Source organism: Oncorhynchus nerka, linkage group LG16 (genome assembly GCF_034236695.1).
Source record: "Oncorhynchus nerka isolate Pitt River linkage group LG16, Oner_Uvic_2.0, whole genome shotgun sequence".
NCBI classification, from domain to species: Eukaryota; Metazoa; Chordata; class Actinopteri; order Salmoniformes; family Salmonidae; genus Oncorhynchus; species Oncorhynchus nerka.
Genome location: NC_088411.1, coordinates 21390852 through 21409876, shown reverse-complemented (window position 1 = coordinate 21409876; position 19025 = coordinate 21390852). Strand labels below are relative to the sequence as shown.

General features: G+C 45.9%; 1 protein-coding gene across 1 annotated transcript in view; it reads left to right on the top strand.

Annotated features, from left to right (window-relative positions):
* trrap (transformation/transcription domain-associated protein) overlaps positions 1-19025 on the top strand; it is a 78337-nt gene that overhangs the window by 14793 nt on the left and 44519 nt on the right. The window contains 25 exon segments of the mRNA XM_065002508.1: positions 570-769; positions 974-1191; positions 1406-1603; positions 1749-2009; positions 2476-2637; positions 2870-2966; positions 3204-3325; positions 4181-4351; positions 4485-4553; positions 5307-5327; positions 5923-6042; positions 6233-6352; positions 6585-6749; positions 9198-9379; positions 9609-9807; positions 11572-11700; positions 12439-12705; positions 12983-13189; positions 13932-14090; positions 14204-14371; positions 14552-14662; positions 15547-15693; positions 16609-16822; positions 17009-17137; positions 17802-17951. Of these exon segments, the coding sequence (XP_064858580.1) occupies positions 570-769; positions 974-1191; positions 1406-1603; positions 1749-2009; positions 2476-2637; positions 2870-2966; positions 3204-3325; positions 4181-4351; positions 4485-4553; positions 5307-5327; positions 5923-6042; positions 6233-6352; positions 6585-6749; positions 9198-9379; positions 9609-9807; positions 11572-11700; positions 12439-12705; positions 12983-13189; positions 13932-14090; positions 14204-14371; positions 14552-14662; positions 15547-15693; positions 16609-16822; positions 17009-17137; positions 17802-17951 (3986 nt within the window).

Sequence of the window (19025 nt, the reverse complement as noted above, 5' to 3'; positions counted from 1 at the left end):
TAAATAACAACACACCAACCCGGCCCCTTCAGCAGGGCTAAATAACAACACACCAACCCGGCCCCTTCAGCAGGGCTAAATAACAACACACCAACCCGTCCCCTTCAGCAGGGCTAAATAACAACACACCAACCCGTCCCCTTCAGCAGGGCTAAATAACAACACACCAACCCGTCCCCTTCAGCAGGGCTAAATAACAACACAGCCTTGTGAGAGAGTCGGGGGGGGACGGACAGAGAGGCACATACCAACCAGTCAGGCACAAAGACCGTCTCTGTCGGTCCTCAGGGTTATTAGGCACTGGCAGAGACAACAGATGATTTACCCAGAGACATTTACTGCAGGATAAAAACGTGACAGGCCCTGTAAATGATGCATTACAGTTTTGTCATATGATCCAGTGTTTACCGTATATGCATTCAGCAGCTCCGCCACCAACATTCCCCTCCTGAAAAAATCCTAGGGGAAACACTGAGGAAAATGTTAATGGGAGTGTTTTGTCCTTTGCTTTTGTCTATTGAATGTCCTATGGCGGCATGTTCATTTAGTGTGTTTTGCGGTGTGTCCAGTTTCACAGAGAAGTGGATCCCTAGTGTGATCATCTCCCACCGCTACAAGGCCCAGGACACGCCGGCCCGCAGGACTTTTGAACAGGCACTGACCGGTGCATTCATGTCTGCTGTCATTAAGGACCTCCGCCCCAGCGCTCTGCCCTTTGTGGCCAGCCTCATCAGACACTACACCATGGTGGCTGTCGCTCAGCAGTGTGGTGAGAGAATTCATCTTTCTCTTCCTGTGTTTTTGTACCACTTGCATTTTGGACTTGACCGTCTCTCCACCCTTCTTCTTTTCTCTCATTTGGCTGGAAGCTCTCCAGCTCTGTCTCACTCCTTCGGTATCTCATTCTCTCACTCTTTCCCCCTCCTTTTTCTATGCTCCTCATGGTTGTTGTGTTGGTCTCCCCCACCCCCAGGTCCGTTCTTGCTGCAGTGCTACCAGTTGGGCAGCCAGCCCAACACAGCTATGTTCCACAGTGAGGAGAACGGTTCTAAGGGCATGGATCCGCTGGTTCTGATCGACGCCATCGCCATCTGCATGGCCTACGAGGAAAAGGAGCTGTGTAAAATAGGAGAGGTGGCTCTGGCTGTTATCTTCGACGTAGCCTCCATCATCCTGGGGTCCAAGGAGAGGGTGAGAGAAAGGGGGCTTGGGGGTTTACCAGTGGGATTGCATCACTTTAATGCTTGTTGGTGGTGATTTCTAAAAATGGATATGTTTTAAGTAGGATGTGAAGTCTTGATTACTGTAATTGTTTTCAATTTTGTCTGTGAATAAGTGCTTGCGATGAGTTCAATCTGCTAATCTTTCTATCCCCCCTCATCTCCCGTCTCGTCTCCGTCCCCAGGCGTGCCAGCTGCCTCTGTTCTCCTACATCGTGGAGCGTCTGTGTGCATGCTGCTATGAGCAGGCCTGGTACGCCAAGCTGGGCGGGGTGGTGTCCATTAAGTTCCTGATGGAGAGACTACCTCTCATCTGGGTCTTGCAGAACCAACTCACCTTCCTCAAGGCTCTGCTCTTCGTCATGATGGACCTCACTGGAGAGGTACAGTTACCTGTGTTAACCAACTGTTGCGACACTAGTTGTCTGATTTGTGTTGACACACAGGGTTAAAACAATCAAATCAAAGAAAAATGTGTTTACGGGGAGGGTAAAAACAATAGTTCAATATATCAAGTTTGACCTCCAGGTGTCTAATGGTGCAGTAGCCATGGCCAAGACCACTCTGGAGCAGCTCCTGGTTCGTTGTGCCACCCCTCTGAAGGATGAGGAGAAGACTGAGGAGCTGCTGGCTGCTCAGGACAAGTCCTTCCACATGGTCACCCATGACCTGGTGAGAGAGGTCACCTCCCCCAACTCCACGGTCAGGAAGCAGGCCATGCACTCCCTGCAGGTGCTAGCTCAGGTCACCGGGAAGAGTGTCACCATCATCATGGAGCCGCACAAAGAGGTGGGTCTAAGATTCCGTACCAGGGTTTTGTGGCACATTTTGTATTTATTATGGATCCTCATTAGCTGCTGCCAAGGCTACTCTTCCTGGGGTCTGGCAGAATTAAGGCAGTTATACAATTTTTAAAAAACATTACAATACTTTAATTACTTTAATTACAGAATTCACCATGTACTGTGTGTCATCAGGCCTCTACTCTACTACCAAATATCTACAACACAAAATCCATGTGTACATGTGCGTATGTTATCGTGTGTATGTATGCATTCACCATCATAGAAATTGAATTGGTAAAACAGGATTTTTCGTAGCTCATAAAGTGGTGACTGTTAGGCAGTGGTAGATATGGTCCTTGCTCTACACATGCTACAGATATTGGGACGAAGGTCCAGGTGTTACAGAACGTGACCCCCCCCCAAGAAGCACCTGTTGATTTATAACCTGTTATAACCCCTCCTACCCACAGGTGTTACAGGACATGATCCCCCCTAAGAAACACCTGCTGCGTCACCAGCCGGCCAACGCCCAGATCGGCCTGATGGAGGGCAATACCTTCTGCACTACCCTGCAGCCACGCCTCTTTACCATGGACCTCAACGTCATGGAGCACAAGGTCTTCTACACAGAGGTGAGAGGTCGTGGGCATAGCCATGGCAACGGACTGAAAGGAATAGTTTATCACAAAGTCAAACGTTTATCATAGGTTTTGTTTTCATACCTTAAAAGTGGTCTATCCAATAATTATCACAAACTGTTGAAAACAATTTGCCCTATTGAGTTAACAATGTATTGAGTTGACTCTGTATTTCCATCCCCTATTGATCCGTATTGATTACATTTCTTTCTTGCTCTTTCTCCAGCTGTTGAACCTGTGTGAGGCTGAGGACGCTGCTCTGATGAAACTGCCCTGCTATAAGAGCCTGCCCTCTCTGGTTCCCCTGCGCATCGCTGCCCTTAGTGAGTACATGACAGGAGTCTGAGTACTTACTACACTGAAGGACTCCAAATAATTCTGCCATTCAACATGTAGAACAAACACGTATATCACAATCAACTCGACAAAATGGGAACAGTAGTCTTTCTAATTCTGCTTTGTTCATCATCTACTATTCCACAGCATCTCAAAACAAATGTGTTAATCCAACATTTTGTCTTTTATAAAGCAGTAAATTGACAGTTGTTCTGTCTGCATAGATGCCCTGGCAGCTTGTAACTACCTGCCTCAGTCCAGAGAGAAGATCATTGCTGCACTGTTCAAAGCCCTCAACTCTACCAACTCTGAACTGCAGGAGGCAGGAGAGGCCTGTATGAGGAAGGTTAGTATATTACACACGTCCCAGGTAGCCTAGCCGTTAAGAGCATTGGGCTAGTAACAGAAAGGTCATGGTTCAATTTCCTAAGCCGGCAAGGTGTAAAAATCTGCTGTTCTGCCCTTGAGCAAGGCAGTCAGCCCCAACAACTGCTCCTGGGCTGACGATGTGGATTTTAAGGCAGCCCCCCGCACCTCTCTGATTCAGAGGGTTTGGGTTAAATACGGAGGACATATTTTGGTTGAAGGTTTTCAGTTGTGCAACTTACTAGAGGTATCCTCCCTTCCCTTTCTTCTCCCTTCTTTTATCCTAATCACCTCATTCATCCCTTTCTTATTTCTCTTTCTTGATCCCCTCAGTGTACACCTTTTTTCTCCCTCCATCACAAAATCATTGAATTTCTTCTACATGTGCCTCTTCCTCAATGCAACACTGACCTCCAGCCTTCATACCCTCAATCTACCTATCAACACCTTCATCTCTCCTTCCATCCAACAATCATTTCTCCCTCCATTCTCTCCTCTCATTCTCGCCTCCTCTCACGCTGTCTTCCCTGGCCTAACACTAATGAGCGTTGCCAGGGAGCGGTCGATACAGGATGGAGTGTTTGTTCTGAGCAAAGAGGGGAGAATTAATGTGGCTGCCATGCATCATCCCTGTGTGTGTGACTGGTCCTGGCCTTATTGTTGTGGCCTTTCTCTCAGGCACTGGATCATCCAGAGCTGTTTTACTGGGCTCTTGGGTTGAGAGACAGAAATGAAGTTGGTGAGAATAAGCCATGATTCATGCTGAGAATTACCTGAATTGAAAAATGATTATGGTTAAAGGAATGTATTTTTTTCTCTTTGTTCTGTCTCCCAGTTCCTGGAAGGGGCCACCATCGAGGTGGACCAGATCCACACCCACATGCGCCCTCTGTTGATGATGCTGGGGGACTACCGCAGTCTGACCCTCAACGTGGTCAACCGCCTCACCTCGGTCACACGCCTCTTCCCCAACTCCTTCAACGACAAGTTCTGTGACCAGATGATGGTAAAGAAGGAAGGCTGCTGAGTTTGGACTAAACATTATTTATTAAGTCGCTATTAACGCATCAAGGAGGTCGTCATCCATTTGAATAAATGAATGATTAAATATCTGATTCATCTCTCTCTCTCTCTCTCAGCAACACCTTAGGAAGTGGATGGAGGTGGTAGTCATAACTCACAAGGGAGGCCAGCGCAGCGATGGCAGTGTGAGTATGAACACATAGGAAGATGACTTAACACACATGCACCCTGACAGCTCCTCAGTGAGGCCTGCTCCAGATGAGAAGTGAGTGGCCATATTACAATCAATGATTAATTAGGCGCCAGCCAGAGCGCAGAGCCAGCAGCCCAGCCACGGTCTCTCCACTCGTTATCTCTGACAGATAACCTTGTAAAGGGGAAGAAGAGGTGTTGCAGGGGGGAGAGATGCACCGTCCACCGTCAGCCTCCGCAGAAATAGCATCCATTATTTCCTGCTTTTCTTTTCTCTTCCTCTCTCTGCGCTCCTCAAACGTAGTGGTAATGAGATGTAAATTGGCCCTCTGTTCGCCTGCCACTACTCTTCTCTTTGAGGGCTGCCACTGACAATGAGGCAGGGACCACCAGGTCAACCGCACAGGAGAACAGGGAGAGAGGGGATGAGGAGGAAGGGGGGGGCAGGGAGGGATAAGAGGGATGACGAGGGGAGTGGGGGGGGGTTAAGGAGGGGTAGAGAGTGGATAGAGGGATAAGGAAGGAAGCACAACTATACCAGTTTGTTTAACCAATTGTCCTGTTTTTTTCTCCCCTGTTCAGTATGAAAATGTTTGAGATTTCTCAGGTCTTTGCCACTGTCTGAATATTTGCACACACACACTCATTCCACTCCATTCCATCCTTCATGCACCCCCCCCCCCTCCCCCCACACACACACTGCTTTGCTGACTCTTTCCATTCTCTCCCATTCCGTTCCGGCACAGCCTGCATTGGAGGGCGTTGAGGTGAGACTGGGTCCAATGTTGCCCCCCCCCCATAGTGTTGTGGTAGTGCTGGTGGATTGTATTGTCTGTTGTGTTTGGTTGCTTAACATTAACCTTACCTGGTACTATACCGTATCAAAATGTTCTGTGACATTTTATACCAACTCAGTTTATGACCCCATTTCATTTTAATGTCATATAAGAGTCACTAATAGTAAAGTCATAGAAATCAATCATCATTGAAGTCAGCAAGTTGTAGATGGTACTCTCCACCCCTCTCATCCATATTCCAAAACAACCAATCACCACTCCCCAACTAGTGACATCACTTCCTCATCCCCTGAAGCTGTTTTCCTTTAGAAATGCCCTGTCGTGCAGTTCCAAATTGGCCCCTACTCCCTAAGTACTCGTGGAGCTCTAGCCAATCCTCTCAGATCTCAAAAAGTGTCTAGGGATTAGGCCGGACTAAGGGGTCCATTTGGTATTGGGCTAGTGTATCTCTACAGTTACTGCAAAATCAAGATGTCTGTTCAAGATGTTGGTAAAGATGACTTAATACTATTTTATTTTCTCACCTCCACTTTCCCTCTCTCCCTCTTGTCCTCTCCCTCTCTAGGAGATGAAGATATGTTCGGCCATTATCAACCTGTTCCACCTGATCCCAGCAGCTCCTCAGACTCTGGTCAAACCTCTGCTGGAAGTGGTCATGAAGACCGAGCGGGCAATGCTTATAGAGGTACTAGGCACTTCTCTCGCCTCAATTCTCTCCATCCTTCCACTCCTCTCTCTTTTTCTCTCCCTCTAATCTCCGCATTCCACCTCTCCATCTACCCCTGAATTATAGTTCCCTTCCACTTCTTTTTCAGTCCATTTAAAGAACACTTGTTTAGATTGTCATGGACATGGTTAACTTATTGCCCCCCCAGGCTGGCAGTCCGTTCAGGGAGCCCCTGATCAAGTTCCTGACGCGTCACCCGTCCCAGACCGTAGAGCTGTTCATGATGGAGGCCACACTCAATGACCCACAGTGGAGCCGCATGTTCATGGTGAGACAAATGCCCTCCTGCCTAAGAGCCTCAGGCACATTGTCTCACTACCGGGTTTTAACTGTGTCAAGGAATCCCTGTGTGAAAACAATTGCCAAATACAAGTGCCGTTTTGGCTGCTAACATTTTGCTCTGGGTGTTCTCATTAAGCTGGTTTGCTCTATGGATCTCTGTAAGAAATAAATGGTATATTTCCCATTCTCTTAATCCCCTCTCCACTGTTGTGCTCCAGAGTTTCCTGAAGCATAAAGAAGCCAAGCCCCTGAGGGACGTGCTAGCCTCCAACCCGAGCCGCTTCGCCCCCCTGCTGGTCCCTGCTGGTACCGCAGCCACCGCTAGACCTGGGTCCCCCTCCACCAACACAGCCCGGCTTGACCTGCAGTTCCAGGCCATCAAGGTGAGTGAGGACGCACAGCTTTGGACACGAGTGCACTCCATTACGCGCACACACACACATTCCTTACCCCATGACACTTCATGCTAATCTACTGCTGACAGGCTAGTTTCAGCCATGTTGCTTACGCCTAGGGCTGTTGTGACCGCCGGTGTGGCGGTAATACGATCACGAGTAATGAAGGCAGTCAAATTCCATGTGACCGTTTAGTCACAGTAATTAAGCTTCTCCAAGCTCTGATGCTGCTGCTGGTCATTAGTAGTCTACCAAACTGGCTAACTGCCTGGTACTCAGCACTCTATTGTCCCTCTAGTCACTCTGACATCAATGCAAATGTCTTTGAAAATCTAATCAAACACTTCATGAGCCCATGAGTGCATGTTGGGCAACATTTCAATAGGCTATGCAATTGCTTAAGAAAAAAAGTGATGGCCTCTACTAAAACATCAGCTTTCCATAGGCTACTATATTTATTTTTCAAGTTTCCTAATATTAAGCACATTGCTTATATTTACTAAATGAGTATAGCCAAATGGCTGGCATGAAAATTTACCACAGGAAAAGCCTCCTCCATTTGCTTTTTAAGTGCATAGATGACATGTATTTTCCCCCGCTGCCCGTTTCAAGACAGATGCATGATAATGGTCCATTGTAAATCAAAAGCAATTTCACACATTTATTATTTACTATATGTAAAGACTGGATTAAATCAATAATAGGCTAATATTGTCACCCATCACACTATCACTTGAATGATGCCCAGCGCAGGCAAGAAACGATGTATACCTTCTTTTTTTTTAAACTTCCGTATCATAGTCGCACACCTCATGTAGGCCCATATGCCTATGTTTTGATAAGGTTTGTATCACAACTACAGTGGCCAAATAACTTCTTTCAATTTAAGCACATTATCCGCTTTATAAGGAGTGTAGAGCCTAACTGGCATACATATGCAGCACGTGAGTTTCAAGTTGGGTAAGTTAATTTTCACCATAAATGCACCTTTTTTTTAATAATAAAAGCATTACATGCATAATCCCATTCCTGATCACTTTTGATAATGGTGTTTTCCTGCTAATTTAATATTTACGCTTATAACCTCCTGCTGTGTGCGCATTGCTGCGCTTATAATGTGAAGAAATAAACTATTAGGCTATCAGCATTTTTGGCTAAATGTTCTGATCTGTTGCATTAGCCACATTGCGTAAAAACTTTTTTTTGGTGCTAGTGGTTGTACTAACTTGGGTCTATCGCATCCCACAACTGTCCCAGACTATGTTTGGAATATTTATTTCTCGAATAGAATAGGTCGACCTTTGTACTATGGGGGACAGTATGACATAGGCTAGTGCTTTTGCTGTTCGTTATGCCTACTCCTCTTGTTGGCTGAAAAAGTAAATGTGGACAGTTCTTCCAATATCTTCAACATGCACCTCAGAATTGGATAAGGACACGCGCAGTTGCGTCCCCGATGTGTCTGTCTTCACTTGTAGCCTGTGAGAAAGACCAGATCACGTGATGGAGAGCCATGTGAGTGAGATGAGAAGGGCTTTGGAGCGGGAAGCATTTAGGGAGAAGGGCTGCAAAAAGGCATGGAATCTTTGGGGGGCATTATGGCAATACAAAGGGGATGCTGCCGGGAAATTTTAGGCATTATCAAGTGCTTGTCATATTGTGAATGAGTGACCGATGTAGTGTGTGTGTATAGCTTGCGCAAAAATACAAAGCAGAGCTCATGCCTTTTCAAGCTACTTTTTTCAAATCATCATTAGACTCTCATCATGCAGCCTTACAATGTATTAAACATCTAAACATATAGCCTAACCTTTGTAGAACATTCATTAATACTTACATTAATAACTCTAAATTAAGCATATAGGAATACCTATTTCTTTGTTAACGGTTCAACACAGAATAGCTGCATGTGTACACTCCTTCAAATCATTTGGAGAAAATATCCTTTATTTTTTTCAGCTTTGTTCAATTGTATTCTTCGTACTATAAAATAATGCCACAGAATATATATAATATCTGAGCTAGTGTACCCCACAGCCATATGACATAGCCAGATCAGGGCCTAACATAAAGACAACTCAGAGTATGCTATTCTGAAATAGACTACATTTACTTATCATGTTTCTTTAGAGCTGATTTATTGTAAAGTTTAGCATATATTACATGGATTTATTAGACTTTTTAAAATGTATGTTCTTAAGGTCTGCATCAGTGGCTTGTAGGCTATGTGGAAGCCAGGATATGCTAAATGTTTGTTAATTAACGGTCAATTACTGTGAGACTGACAGTTATTTTCTAGATGATCACCGGCTGATGAAATTTCATCACTGCCGCAGCCCTACTTACACTTATCAAATGTTTTCCAACAAAGTGAGTTTGTTATACCTTCTCACACCTGAGTCTACTGTTCTCTCTCTCTCCTCTTTCACTCCTCAGATTATCAGCATAATAGTGAAGAATGAGGAGGGCTGGTTGGCGGGCCAGCACTCTCTGGTCAGCCAGCTTAGACGGGTCTGGGTCAGCGAGGCCTTCCAGGAACGACACCGCAAAGACAACATGGCCGCCATCAACTGGAAGGAGCCCAAGCTGCTGGCCTACTGCCTGCTCAGCTACTGCAAGTATGTACCTCACACACACGCCATGATAGTGCTGGCTTAATGCCTGCTCAGCTACTGCAAATATGCATCAGTTGCACTACCACTGTCAATATTTCTTAACTCAAGGGGCTTGAGAGAAATGCATCCTTGACTGTGCAACCTCGAGCATTCATGTAAATCTTCAGACATTGATGTATGACTTCTACAAAAATCAAAGGATTTGTACTTGAACTCCTTGCCCCCCCCCCAGACGAAACTTCAATGAGATCGAGCTGCTGTTCCAGCTGCTGAGGGCGTTCACGGGTCGTTTCCTGTGTAACATGACCTTCCTAAAGGACTACATGGAGGAGGAGATCCCTAAGAACTACAGCATCGCTCACAAACGAGCCCTCTTCTTCCGCTTCGTAGAGTTCAACGACCCACACTTCAACGATGAGCTCAAAGCCAAGGTAACCAACCCATTCTCGCTATCGCACTCTATCACACACACACACACACAGATGTATATGGGAACACAGCATCCCCTCAAATGCATTCACTCGCACCCACAAATATATGGTGAAAGACCATTATATTAAAAGCAAAAAATCTGTAATTAAATGGCTATATTCTTCACAAACTCGTGAGTGTTCCCTGATGAACTGCAGAGTTTTTTTTAAATTTCAGTGGTGCAGCGCCAGTTCTCCCCCTGATGAATTATGCTGCTCATATAGTCATCCTCTTAATTGTTCTCTAGCGAAGAGCAGATGCTGTCCGTGTGTGTGTGCTAGTGCTTGAGTGTGTGTGTGTTCTTGTGCCTGTGTGTGTTTAGAGCTGGGACGATAAACCGAAAATGATCAACATTGACACGCCAATGACTTATCGCATGCATTTTTCTGATATCGTTCATTACAATAAGTAGTCTGTACTAGAGAACTGTAAAGTTTGACATGAATGAGGTTTGCTAATATGGGTGATTGTTAATGGTACAACTGTTGCCACAACCATCAAATTACTAGAAGTAGTTGAAAGTGTTATTAACTAAAAAGCTGAAGTGCACATTAATGTTAAACTTATCGTTCTATTTTTCGTTCTTGCATCAATTCAGGCAATTTATCCAATATGGATGTTTGTCCATATCTCTACTGTGAATCATAGTCTTAAGCATTTTCCTGAAAACAAGGCTCTAAAGGGAGAAAAGGTGTGCTGTGCAATAGCACTAGGCAGATGAGGTCTGGATATTTCACCTTAACTGAGAGAGCAGCCAGGACCTCCACACTCACAGGATGTGCCTCAACTGGCACCCTATTCCCTTTATAGCACACTACTCTTACCAGGGCCCATAGGGCTCTGGTCAAAAGTAGTGCACTATATAGGGAAAATGGTGCTATTTGGGATGCAGAAATGGAGGCCTATTCTCATATGGTGAAATATTAGGACCACTGTTGCTAACAAACGGCTGTTCTTTCTAGTAGTCCTCCTCCCCTAGTCTAACATCTGGACGATTTAACATAATGCATATCTCTCACACTCTCTCTCTGGTTCAGCCACAGGCACTGCCTCTGCTTTAATAGATAATACTAATGTCTCCGCTAGAGAGAGAGCGAGACACACACACACACACGCGCTGTAGAAGGACACTAATCATCTAATGGCAATAAAGTAATGTTGGGCGACGTCTGTATGATTGATATCACAAACACTCTAAATGAATGGGAACATATGAGACCAAATAAGAGAGCGTGGCGCTACGCATTTCCTCTCCCTCTATTATCTGTTCCTGTGTGTGTTAATGGCAGCGTCGGAGCATATGCTGCCACATGATGCCTCTATTAAAATATGTCCTGCCTAGAGGATGATGTATGGAGACTAGTTCATTAGGATGGTACCTATAAATGCTCAGTTATTCTGCTGCTGACTGCTTAATCATTCCTTTGTCTTCAATGTCTACCATTGATATATGCTCTTGTTATTGTGAGGAGTTTAAATGATTAAGTTGTACTTTTTATTGATTTATTTTTGATTAAAATATTTGACTAAGTCGCTCTTGATCAGATTTACATTGTCTGCTAAATGACCAATGTACATTGTTTTTTAAACAACATGGAATTTTATTTAACTGACATTCCTGCTCTTATCTCCTCTATAGACCTTTAAAAAAGACCACACCCGTTAGAGAAGTTCTCTTCTTTAAGTGTGGATCTGTTATTACAACCGGTCTCTTTCTGTCCCAGGTGTTGCAGCACATCCTGAATCCAGCGTTCCTGTACAGCTTTGAGAAGGGGGAGGGGGAGCAGCTTCTGGGACCGCCAAACCCAGAGGGAGACAACTCCGAGAGCATCACAAGCGTCTTCATCACCAAGGTATAAAAACCAACCAACGCCTTGCCCTCAAGACTCTTCATGGATGGCCTATCCTTTCTCTACACCCCTGTCCTTCTCTCCTCTTTTCATCCCTTTCTCCCTCATCTGTTACATCATCGCTACCTCTTTTTCCTTTTATTCTGATCCTCTCTGATCGTCTTCTCCCTTTCTCCTCTCATCTCTCTTTTCCCTTGCCCATCTTGCCCCCTCTTCCTGCTCTCATCCTATTGCCCTCTCTCCTCTCATCACTCTGTCCATCCATCAGAGCAGTGTGTAATGTTCTGGCCTGCCTGGCAGTACTGTCACCGTGGCAACAGTAAAGGTCACGGTTTTGTTTGTCTTGAACACGATCTAATCATAGTCCCTGACTCACTGTCTGACCAACACCAGACCTAGTATGGATCTGATCGTCTGGTTGGGTTTTAAACTCATTTCCTCTCTCCACCTTTCTACATGACAAATTATGCATTTTAAGTCTTTGTGGAAAATGCCACTTCCAAAAATGCCACTGCCAAAAAATGCCACTGCCAAAATGCCACTGCCAAAAATGCCACTGCCAAAAAATGCCACTGCCCCCCCCCCAAATCAGATTATATTGTATGTATTTATTAAATTATCAGTTGCTTTAAAAAAAAAATACCTATAGAATGTACATATTCTCCTTGCCCTTCTCTCTGTGGGGAGAAATGTCTTGAAGGACAAGAAATATGTAATACATCCATCTTCTCTCTCTCATAGGTCCTGGATCCAGAAAAGCAGGCAGACCTCCTAGATTCCCTCCGTATCTACCTGCTCCAGTTCTCTACTCTCCTGGTGGAGCACGCCCCCCACCACATCCACGACAACAACAAGTCCCGGAACAGCAAGCTGCGGCGCCTCATGACCTTCGCCTGGCCATGCCTGCTGCCCAAGGCCTGTGTTGACCCTGCCTGCAAGTACAGCGGCCACCTGCTCCTGGCACACATCATCGCCAAGTTCGCCATCCACAAGAAGATCGTACTGCAGGTTACTTTACTTTTTTTTTTAATATAGTTGGAATGTTCTGTGAAATAGCTTGTAATTAATATATTGTGGCAGATTGTTGCCATCGATTATCAGCTCTTCTGTCTTGTCCACATTGATGTGGAGGGCACTTGACCGGCACCATTCTTGGAGGTTGCTGGCCTGTTTTTAGGCTGCATAATCCAATTTACAAAGGATAGCTGCTCACTGATTTATGCCCTCAAAAGTAACGTTTTACATTTGACATGATCACATTTCTTCCACCTGTGCGTGTATCTAGGTATTCCATAGCCTGCTGAAGGCCCACACTATGGAGGCCAGGGCTATCGTCCGCCAGGCTATGGCCATCTTGACTCCGGCCGTGCCAGCCCGCATGGAGGATGGACACCAGATGCTGACCCACTGGACACGCAAGATCATCGTGGAGGAGGGACACACCGTCCCTCAACTTGTCCATATACTGCACCTTATCGTCCAGCACTTCAGAGTGCGTAACAAACGCTCGCGCACACACACATCCTAGCACGCAGGGTGGATTTTTCTGTATAATTCTACTTTATACAATCTACTAATTCTATGGGTTTCCCCCCCTTGTGCTTCCTACACCCTTCATCATGATCCCAGCCAGCTGTTCAGAACTGTAGACTGTAGAAGTTCATTGTAGATTGATCTGTGGCACTTTGACACACTGCTCTCTGACCGAGACCGCCCATCATCATTACCCTGGAGAGATGAGTCTGTCACGATGGACATGTGCCTAGAGTAGTGTGCATGCGTCTCCATCTGATGATCTCTGACAGTGTAGACTGCACTCGGACAGGAAGCTCATCTCACTCTCTGCAGTGTGTATGCATGTAGACAGGGCTTAGCTGTGCTTTCTGTCTGGGGTTGAAGTCCCTGTCACCCATCAGAGATAATCACTCCATCTGAACAGCTCTAATCATCTCTGACAATGCTGACCGCACTCCCGATAGGAGTGTCATAGAGGCACCCTCTTCAGAGCGTTTCTGTCTGTGTGTGCCTCTGTGCTTGACCCTTTGGGGTTTGAGTGTGTTCTCTGGCTAAGTATAGGCCTAGTAAGTGTGTGGGCTTTGTCACAGAGTTTAAATCGATGGTATCTAGAGTCCCAAGCATACCTGTGTAGCTTAGATGAACACACACACAAGGTATTTCCCCTGTCCCACTGTTTTCTCCCATGTGGTGTCTAACCACGCACCCCCCGTCCCCAGGTGTACTACCCGGTGCGTCACCACCTGGTGCAGCACATGATCAGTGCCATGCAGCGTCTGGGCTTCACCCCCAGTGTGACTATTGAACAGAGGAAGCTGGCTGTGGACCTGGCTGAGGTTGTCATCAAGTGGGAACTACAGAGGATCAAAGACGCACTGGTACGCGTGCAGACCCATTTAATAGGATAGAACACGTTAATTGTTTCACCTACGATACTCTTCCTTTTACAACTGTAGAAAGTAGATTTTGATATTTGATTCATTTTTCCTAGCCGGAGGCGGAGGGGGCCGACCCAGGTGGTAGTGGAGAGGGGACCAGTGCAGGCGGTACTGGGGGGGTGAAGAGAGGCCTCTCCATGGACTCTGCTGCCGGACAGGACGTCAAGAGGTTCCGTACCGCCACTGGAGCTGTCGCCGCGGTAACACCGCCCAGCACTAGTGTATGTATCAGGAGGGAACAGATTATTTTCTCCAGTCACATGGTCAGGAAATCCTGATGGGTCTAGGTAACAGCTCCACCATGCCTTCTGATTGCCTAGGTGGAATATGCATGTGTTTGGCCTCACCCTGTCCCATGTGTGTGTAGGTGTTTGGCCTCACCCTGTCCCATGTGTGTGTAGGTGTTTGGCCGCAGTACATCCATGCCGGTAACAGAGACTCTCCTCACCAAGCCAGTGGAGAAACAACACACAGACACAGTGGTCAACTTCCTCATCCGCATCGCCTGCCAGGTAACACCTTTGTCATGATCACCTTGCTTACACAGTGCCCCAGGTACCCCCCCGGGTCACTGCGTCACAGTCAGCAGGCCTTGGTAGCAGCAGCAGATGTTCACCCCTGGACTTGCAGAGGGACATGTCCTTGGTTCTGGATCTGTGGGCTTTACCTGAAATAGAACTGGGAAAGAATGTCACCACCTCCTCTGGGCACCATTGTACATAATTGCCATGTGTAGCAGTCTCTGAATGTGCTTCATTTTTACTTATATTACAATTGTCTGACACTGAAACAGCTGCTGCTTTTTCTCCATTTTGTTTCACAAGACCCGGTGACCCTTAATTAACCTCTGTCTATTTTCAATGGAAGACGATAATGATGATTGTTACTTTCCCCAAGAAAAACAAGGTTGCTCAAACAGAAGTGGAACTAACAAAGTCACTGATGAACAAACAAACAGTGGGGTTTTAAGAGGGTTCTGAAATACACTCATGGGAGTGTCCACTGAAAGTTGATTAGCAACAACAACCGGGACCTGACAGACACCCACAATGAGCGCGCACTAAGAGCCAAACAAAGGAAAAACCTACACCAAACTTAAAGGAAGCAAACCAAAAGGAGGAACAAAATGATGTAGACAGGGAAGATCTTTCTAGAAATCAAACAGGGAGAGCCAACTAAAGGTGTTGACCCTCCACATCTCTCTAGGCAACTGGAGCACTGGGCCAGCCACTCTTAATTAGCACCTGGGCCAGCACAGGTCAAACACCTTCTCATTAACAAGATGGCAACCAGCACAGGTGTAACGTATACTGACTAACGAGGTGACACCAATCTGTCTAACCTCTAAACATAAATGGAAAAACCTGTACTATGATGATTATGATGTGTCCTCCAGGTCAATGACAGTGCCAACGTGGCGGGGTCTCCAGGTGAGCTCCTGTCCCGTCGCTGTGTAAGCCTGATGAAGACTGCCCTCCGCCCTGACATGTGGCCCAGAGCTGAGCTCAAACTACAGTGGTTTGACAAACTCCTCATGACTGTGGTAAGGCTTCACAGAAATCTCAGCTTCTGGCTTTCTAGTTGTTGATTTTGGTTTCACATTGAGGTTTTACTTCTCTTCCGGTCAAAATTGCTTTATCGTGCCTCCCAGAAATGATTTGTAATACTCACATCAGCTCAAATCCACCATGTAGAGCTGTGTTTTCAATGAGTGAGTAACTGAAGTATGTTCTTGACAAGTTTCCTCCTGGGATTTGGCCTATAGTCAGTTGTTTTCCTCAGCTCCTAAGTTTGTCTTCCTATTTTAATTCCTTTGTCCCTTATCACTTCCCTGTCATTATTTGAAGCAGCAGCCTCACTCAGTGTAGGAGAGATAACTAATCCACCCGGACTGACTTGACTGTCCCATCCTCCACTCCTCCTCCCTATTCATAACCTTGTTTTAGGAAGCTTATCTGAGGGCAACCCCAAATGTCTGACAATGATTGTTTTTCTCTCTGTGGGTCACTGCAGCCCCCCTCAAACCGAGCCCCAACCTTACCTGGGGGGTGGGACTGAACAGTACATGTCCAGCGGTCTTATCCAGACCAATGAACAACGCTGTAAATCAGATTGCCCTTTCTCATCTCATTGTACTGCCATGTCAGTCATTAAAGGGACAGTGGGAGAGGGCATCACACACACCTCTATCTGAAACACACCAGAGACTAGGCCTTATTCTGTTCCTGCAGCGCTGAATCAATACCTTTTAACTTAGACCAGAGCCTTATCAACCGAGTCACCTTGTTCATTATTACACATTAGGCCAAATGGTCTGCTCCTAATCATCTTTCTATCTCTCTTCTCTCCTCCCTCTCTACTAGATGGAGTGAAATTGACAGCACTCCAAAGGGATTGATGTATTACCCTGCACTCACATTCTATTTCTCTCCACCTCTCCCTCTCTTCCCTCCTCCAGGAGCAGCCAGCCCAGGCTAACTTCTCTAACATCTGTACTGGCCTGGAGATCCTGTGCTTCCTGCTGACGGTACTCCAGTCCCCAGCCATCCTTACCCACTTCAAGCCCCTCCAGAGGGGCATTGCTGCCTGCATGACCTGCGGCAACACCAAAGTCCTGCGGGCCGTCCACTCCCTGCTATCCAGACTGATGAGCGTATTCCCCACCGAGCCCAGTGAGTCCCAGCTGTATTAGTAGATCCCAGACCGGTGTCTGCTGTGACATACTTTTAGGAGTTTTCCTGTGACCCAAAAAGAATGCGCTGCAGACACGCCTATTTGGGAAACTGTGTTTTGAGTCAATAAGCCAAACTTCATTCTACTATAATCAAATATGTTGCCTTTTTCTGTTCCTCTCCTAGGCACGTCAACTGTGGCATCTAAGTATGAGGAGTTGGAGTGTCTGTATGCAGCGGTGGGGAAAGTAATCTACGAGGGCCTCACCAACTATGAAAAGGCCACCAGTAGTGCTAACCCAACACAGCTGTTTGGTAAGACACCTACCAGAACCAAGACACACTTTTACTTTCTCTGTCGGTCTCTTATTCTCCCTTGCACTCATTCACTCAATCATTCATGCTCTCGCTCTCTCAGGTGCGCCTGCGCACACCATCTCTCCATCCAGTAATTAGAGGAGCAGGTGTCGTTTAAATCTAAAGCAGTGGTCTATGCTGGGTGGGTTAACAGCTCGTTTGGTTAAATGAACGGTGCAGCACAGGTCAGTCAGTCTGTGGAGGTAAAGCCAGATTTTTCAGGTTTAAACCTGATGTCAGAAGTTTTTCTGAAAAGCTTATTTTTCATGCATGAGAATAAAGTCTCAATTTACATGGAGGTGGCATTATTTATTTAAGTGGCACAAAGTGAGATGGCTATTGGAGAACACTCTAAAGGTAACGCTATTTGATACCGTTTCCCGAAATGGCAAAAGTGGTCAATAACTGCTTTCATACCCTGTCCTCTCCTTGAGGGGTTGTGTTACACACACACTGCTGGTATGATGCATGTCTCGCCGACGGTGACATTTTAACATTCGTCTCCCCTCTACAGGAGACCGCATGCTTTTTCTGTCATTTGGTTCGATTTCCTCCAAAAATGTCTTTAGTGTGTGTGTGAGACAGTGGCAGTGTCTCGAATGTATTTTTCTCTCTCTCCCAGGTACGTTGATGATTCTGAAGTCGGCTTGTAGTTACAACTCCAGCTACATTGACAGGCTCATCTCTGTGTTCATGCGCTCGCTGCAAAAGATGGTCCGAGAACACCTCAGTCCCCAGCAGGCCACCCCCGGGCCCACCGAGGCCAGCACAGGTTGGGAATACACACACTCACACGCATTCAGAGACACTAACACACAGCGCTCCAGACTAACTTTCCCCCTCGTGGCACTGGAGCTATTTACTTTTTCAGTTGGTGGCACCAGCCCATCATTTGGTCACACCTACATTTTGCCGCAGTGTCACGCAATACATTTTTTCCCCGTAATCCTCATAAATTATTCACGGTGCTAAAAATGTTTCATCTAACATGTCCAACTTAAAGCAGTGATTGTCATGGATTTTTGGTTGACAATAGGCTATTGTTTCTATACACTGAGTGTACAAAACATTAGGAACACTTGCTATTTCCATGACAGACTAACCAGGTGAATCCAGGTGAAAGCTATGCTACCTTATTGGTGTCATGTTAAATCCACTTAAATCAGTGTAGATGAAGGGGAGGAGACGGGTTAAAGAAGGATTTTTAAGGCTTGAGCCGTGGATTGTGTATGTGTGCCATTCAGAGGGTGAGTGGGCAAGACCAAAGATTTAAGTGCCTTTTGAATGGACTATGGTAGTAGGTGCCATGCGCCCCGGTTTGAAAAGTTGATCTGCAACGCTGCTTGGTTATCATGCTCAGCAGTTTCCCGTGTGTGTCACTAATGGTCCACCACCCAAAGGACATCCAGTCAACTTGACACAACTGTGGGAAGCATTGGAGTCAACATGGGCCGGCATCCCTGTGGAACGCTTTCAACACCTTGCAGAGTCCATGCCCCAATGAATTGAGGCTGTTCTGAGGGCAAAAGGGGGATGTGCAACTCTATATTAGGAAGGTGTTCTTAATGTTTTGTACACTGAGTTTATTTTACTGTCAAAATAGAAGTGATTTTTATTTTATTTTGTTCAATAGATTCATTTGCATACATCTTTTTAGCCCACTAATATCACATGCAGTAGGCCAACTGGTGGCCTGCAGGTGATTTAAATTATTACTTTTATTTAATTGATTTATATTTGGACATAAAATACTAAACACCAGCAAATCAGCTCCAAATGGTTTTAATTTTGGAAGTCTGTTTTACAGGATTCCCACACATAATAGAGATGCAGTGTCTTCAGAAAG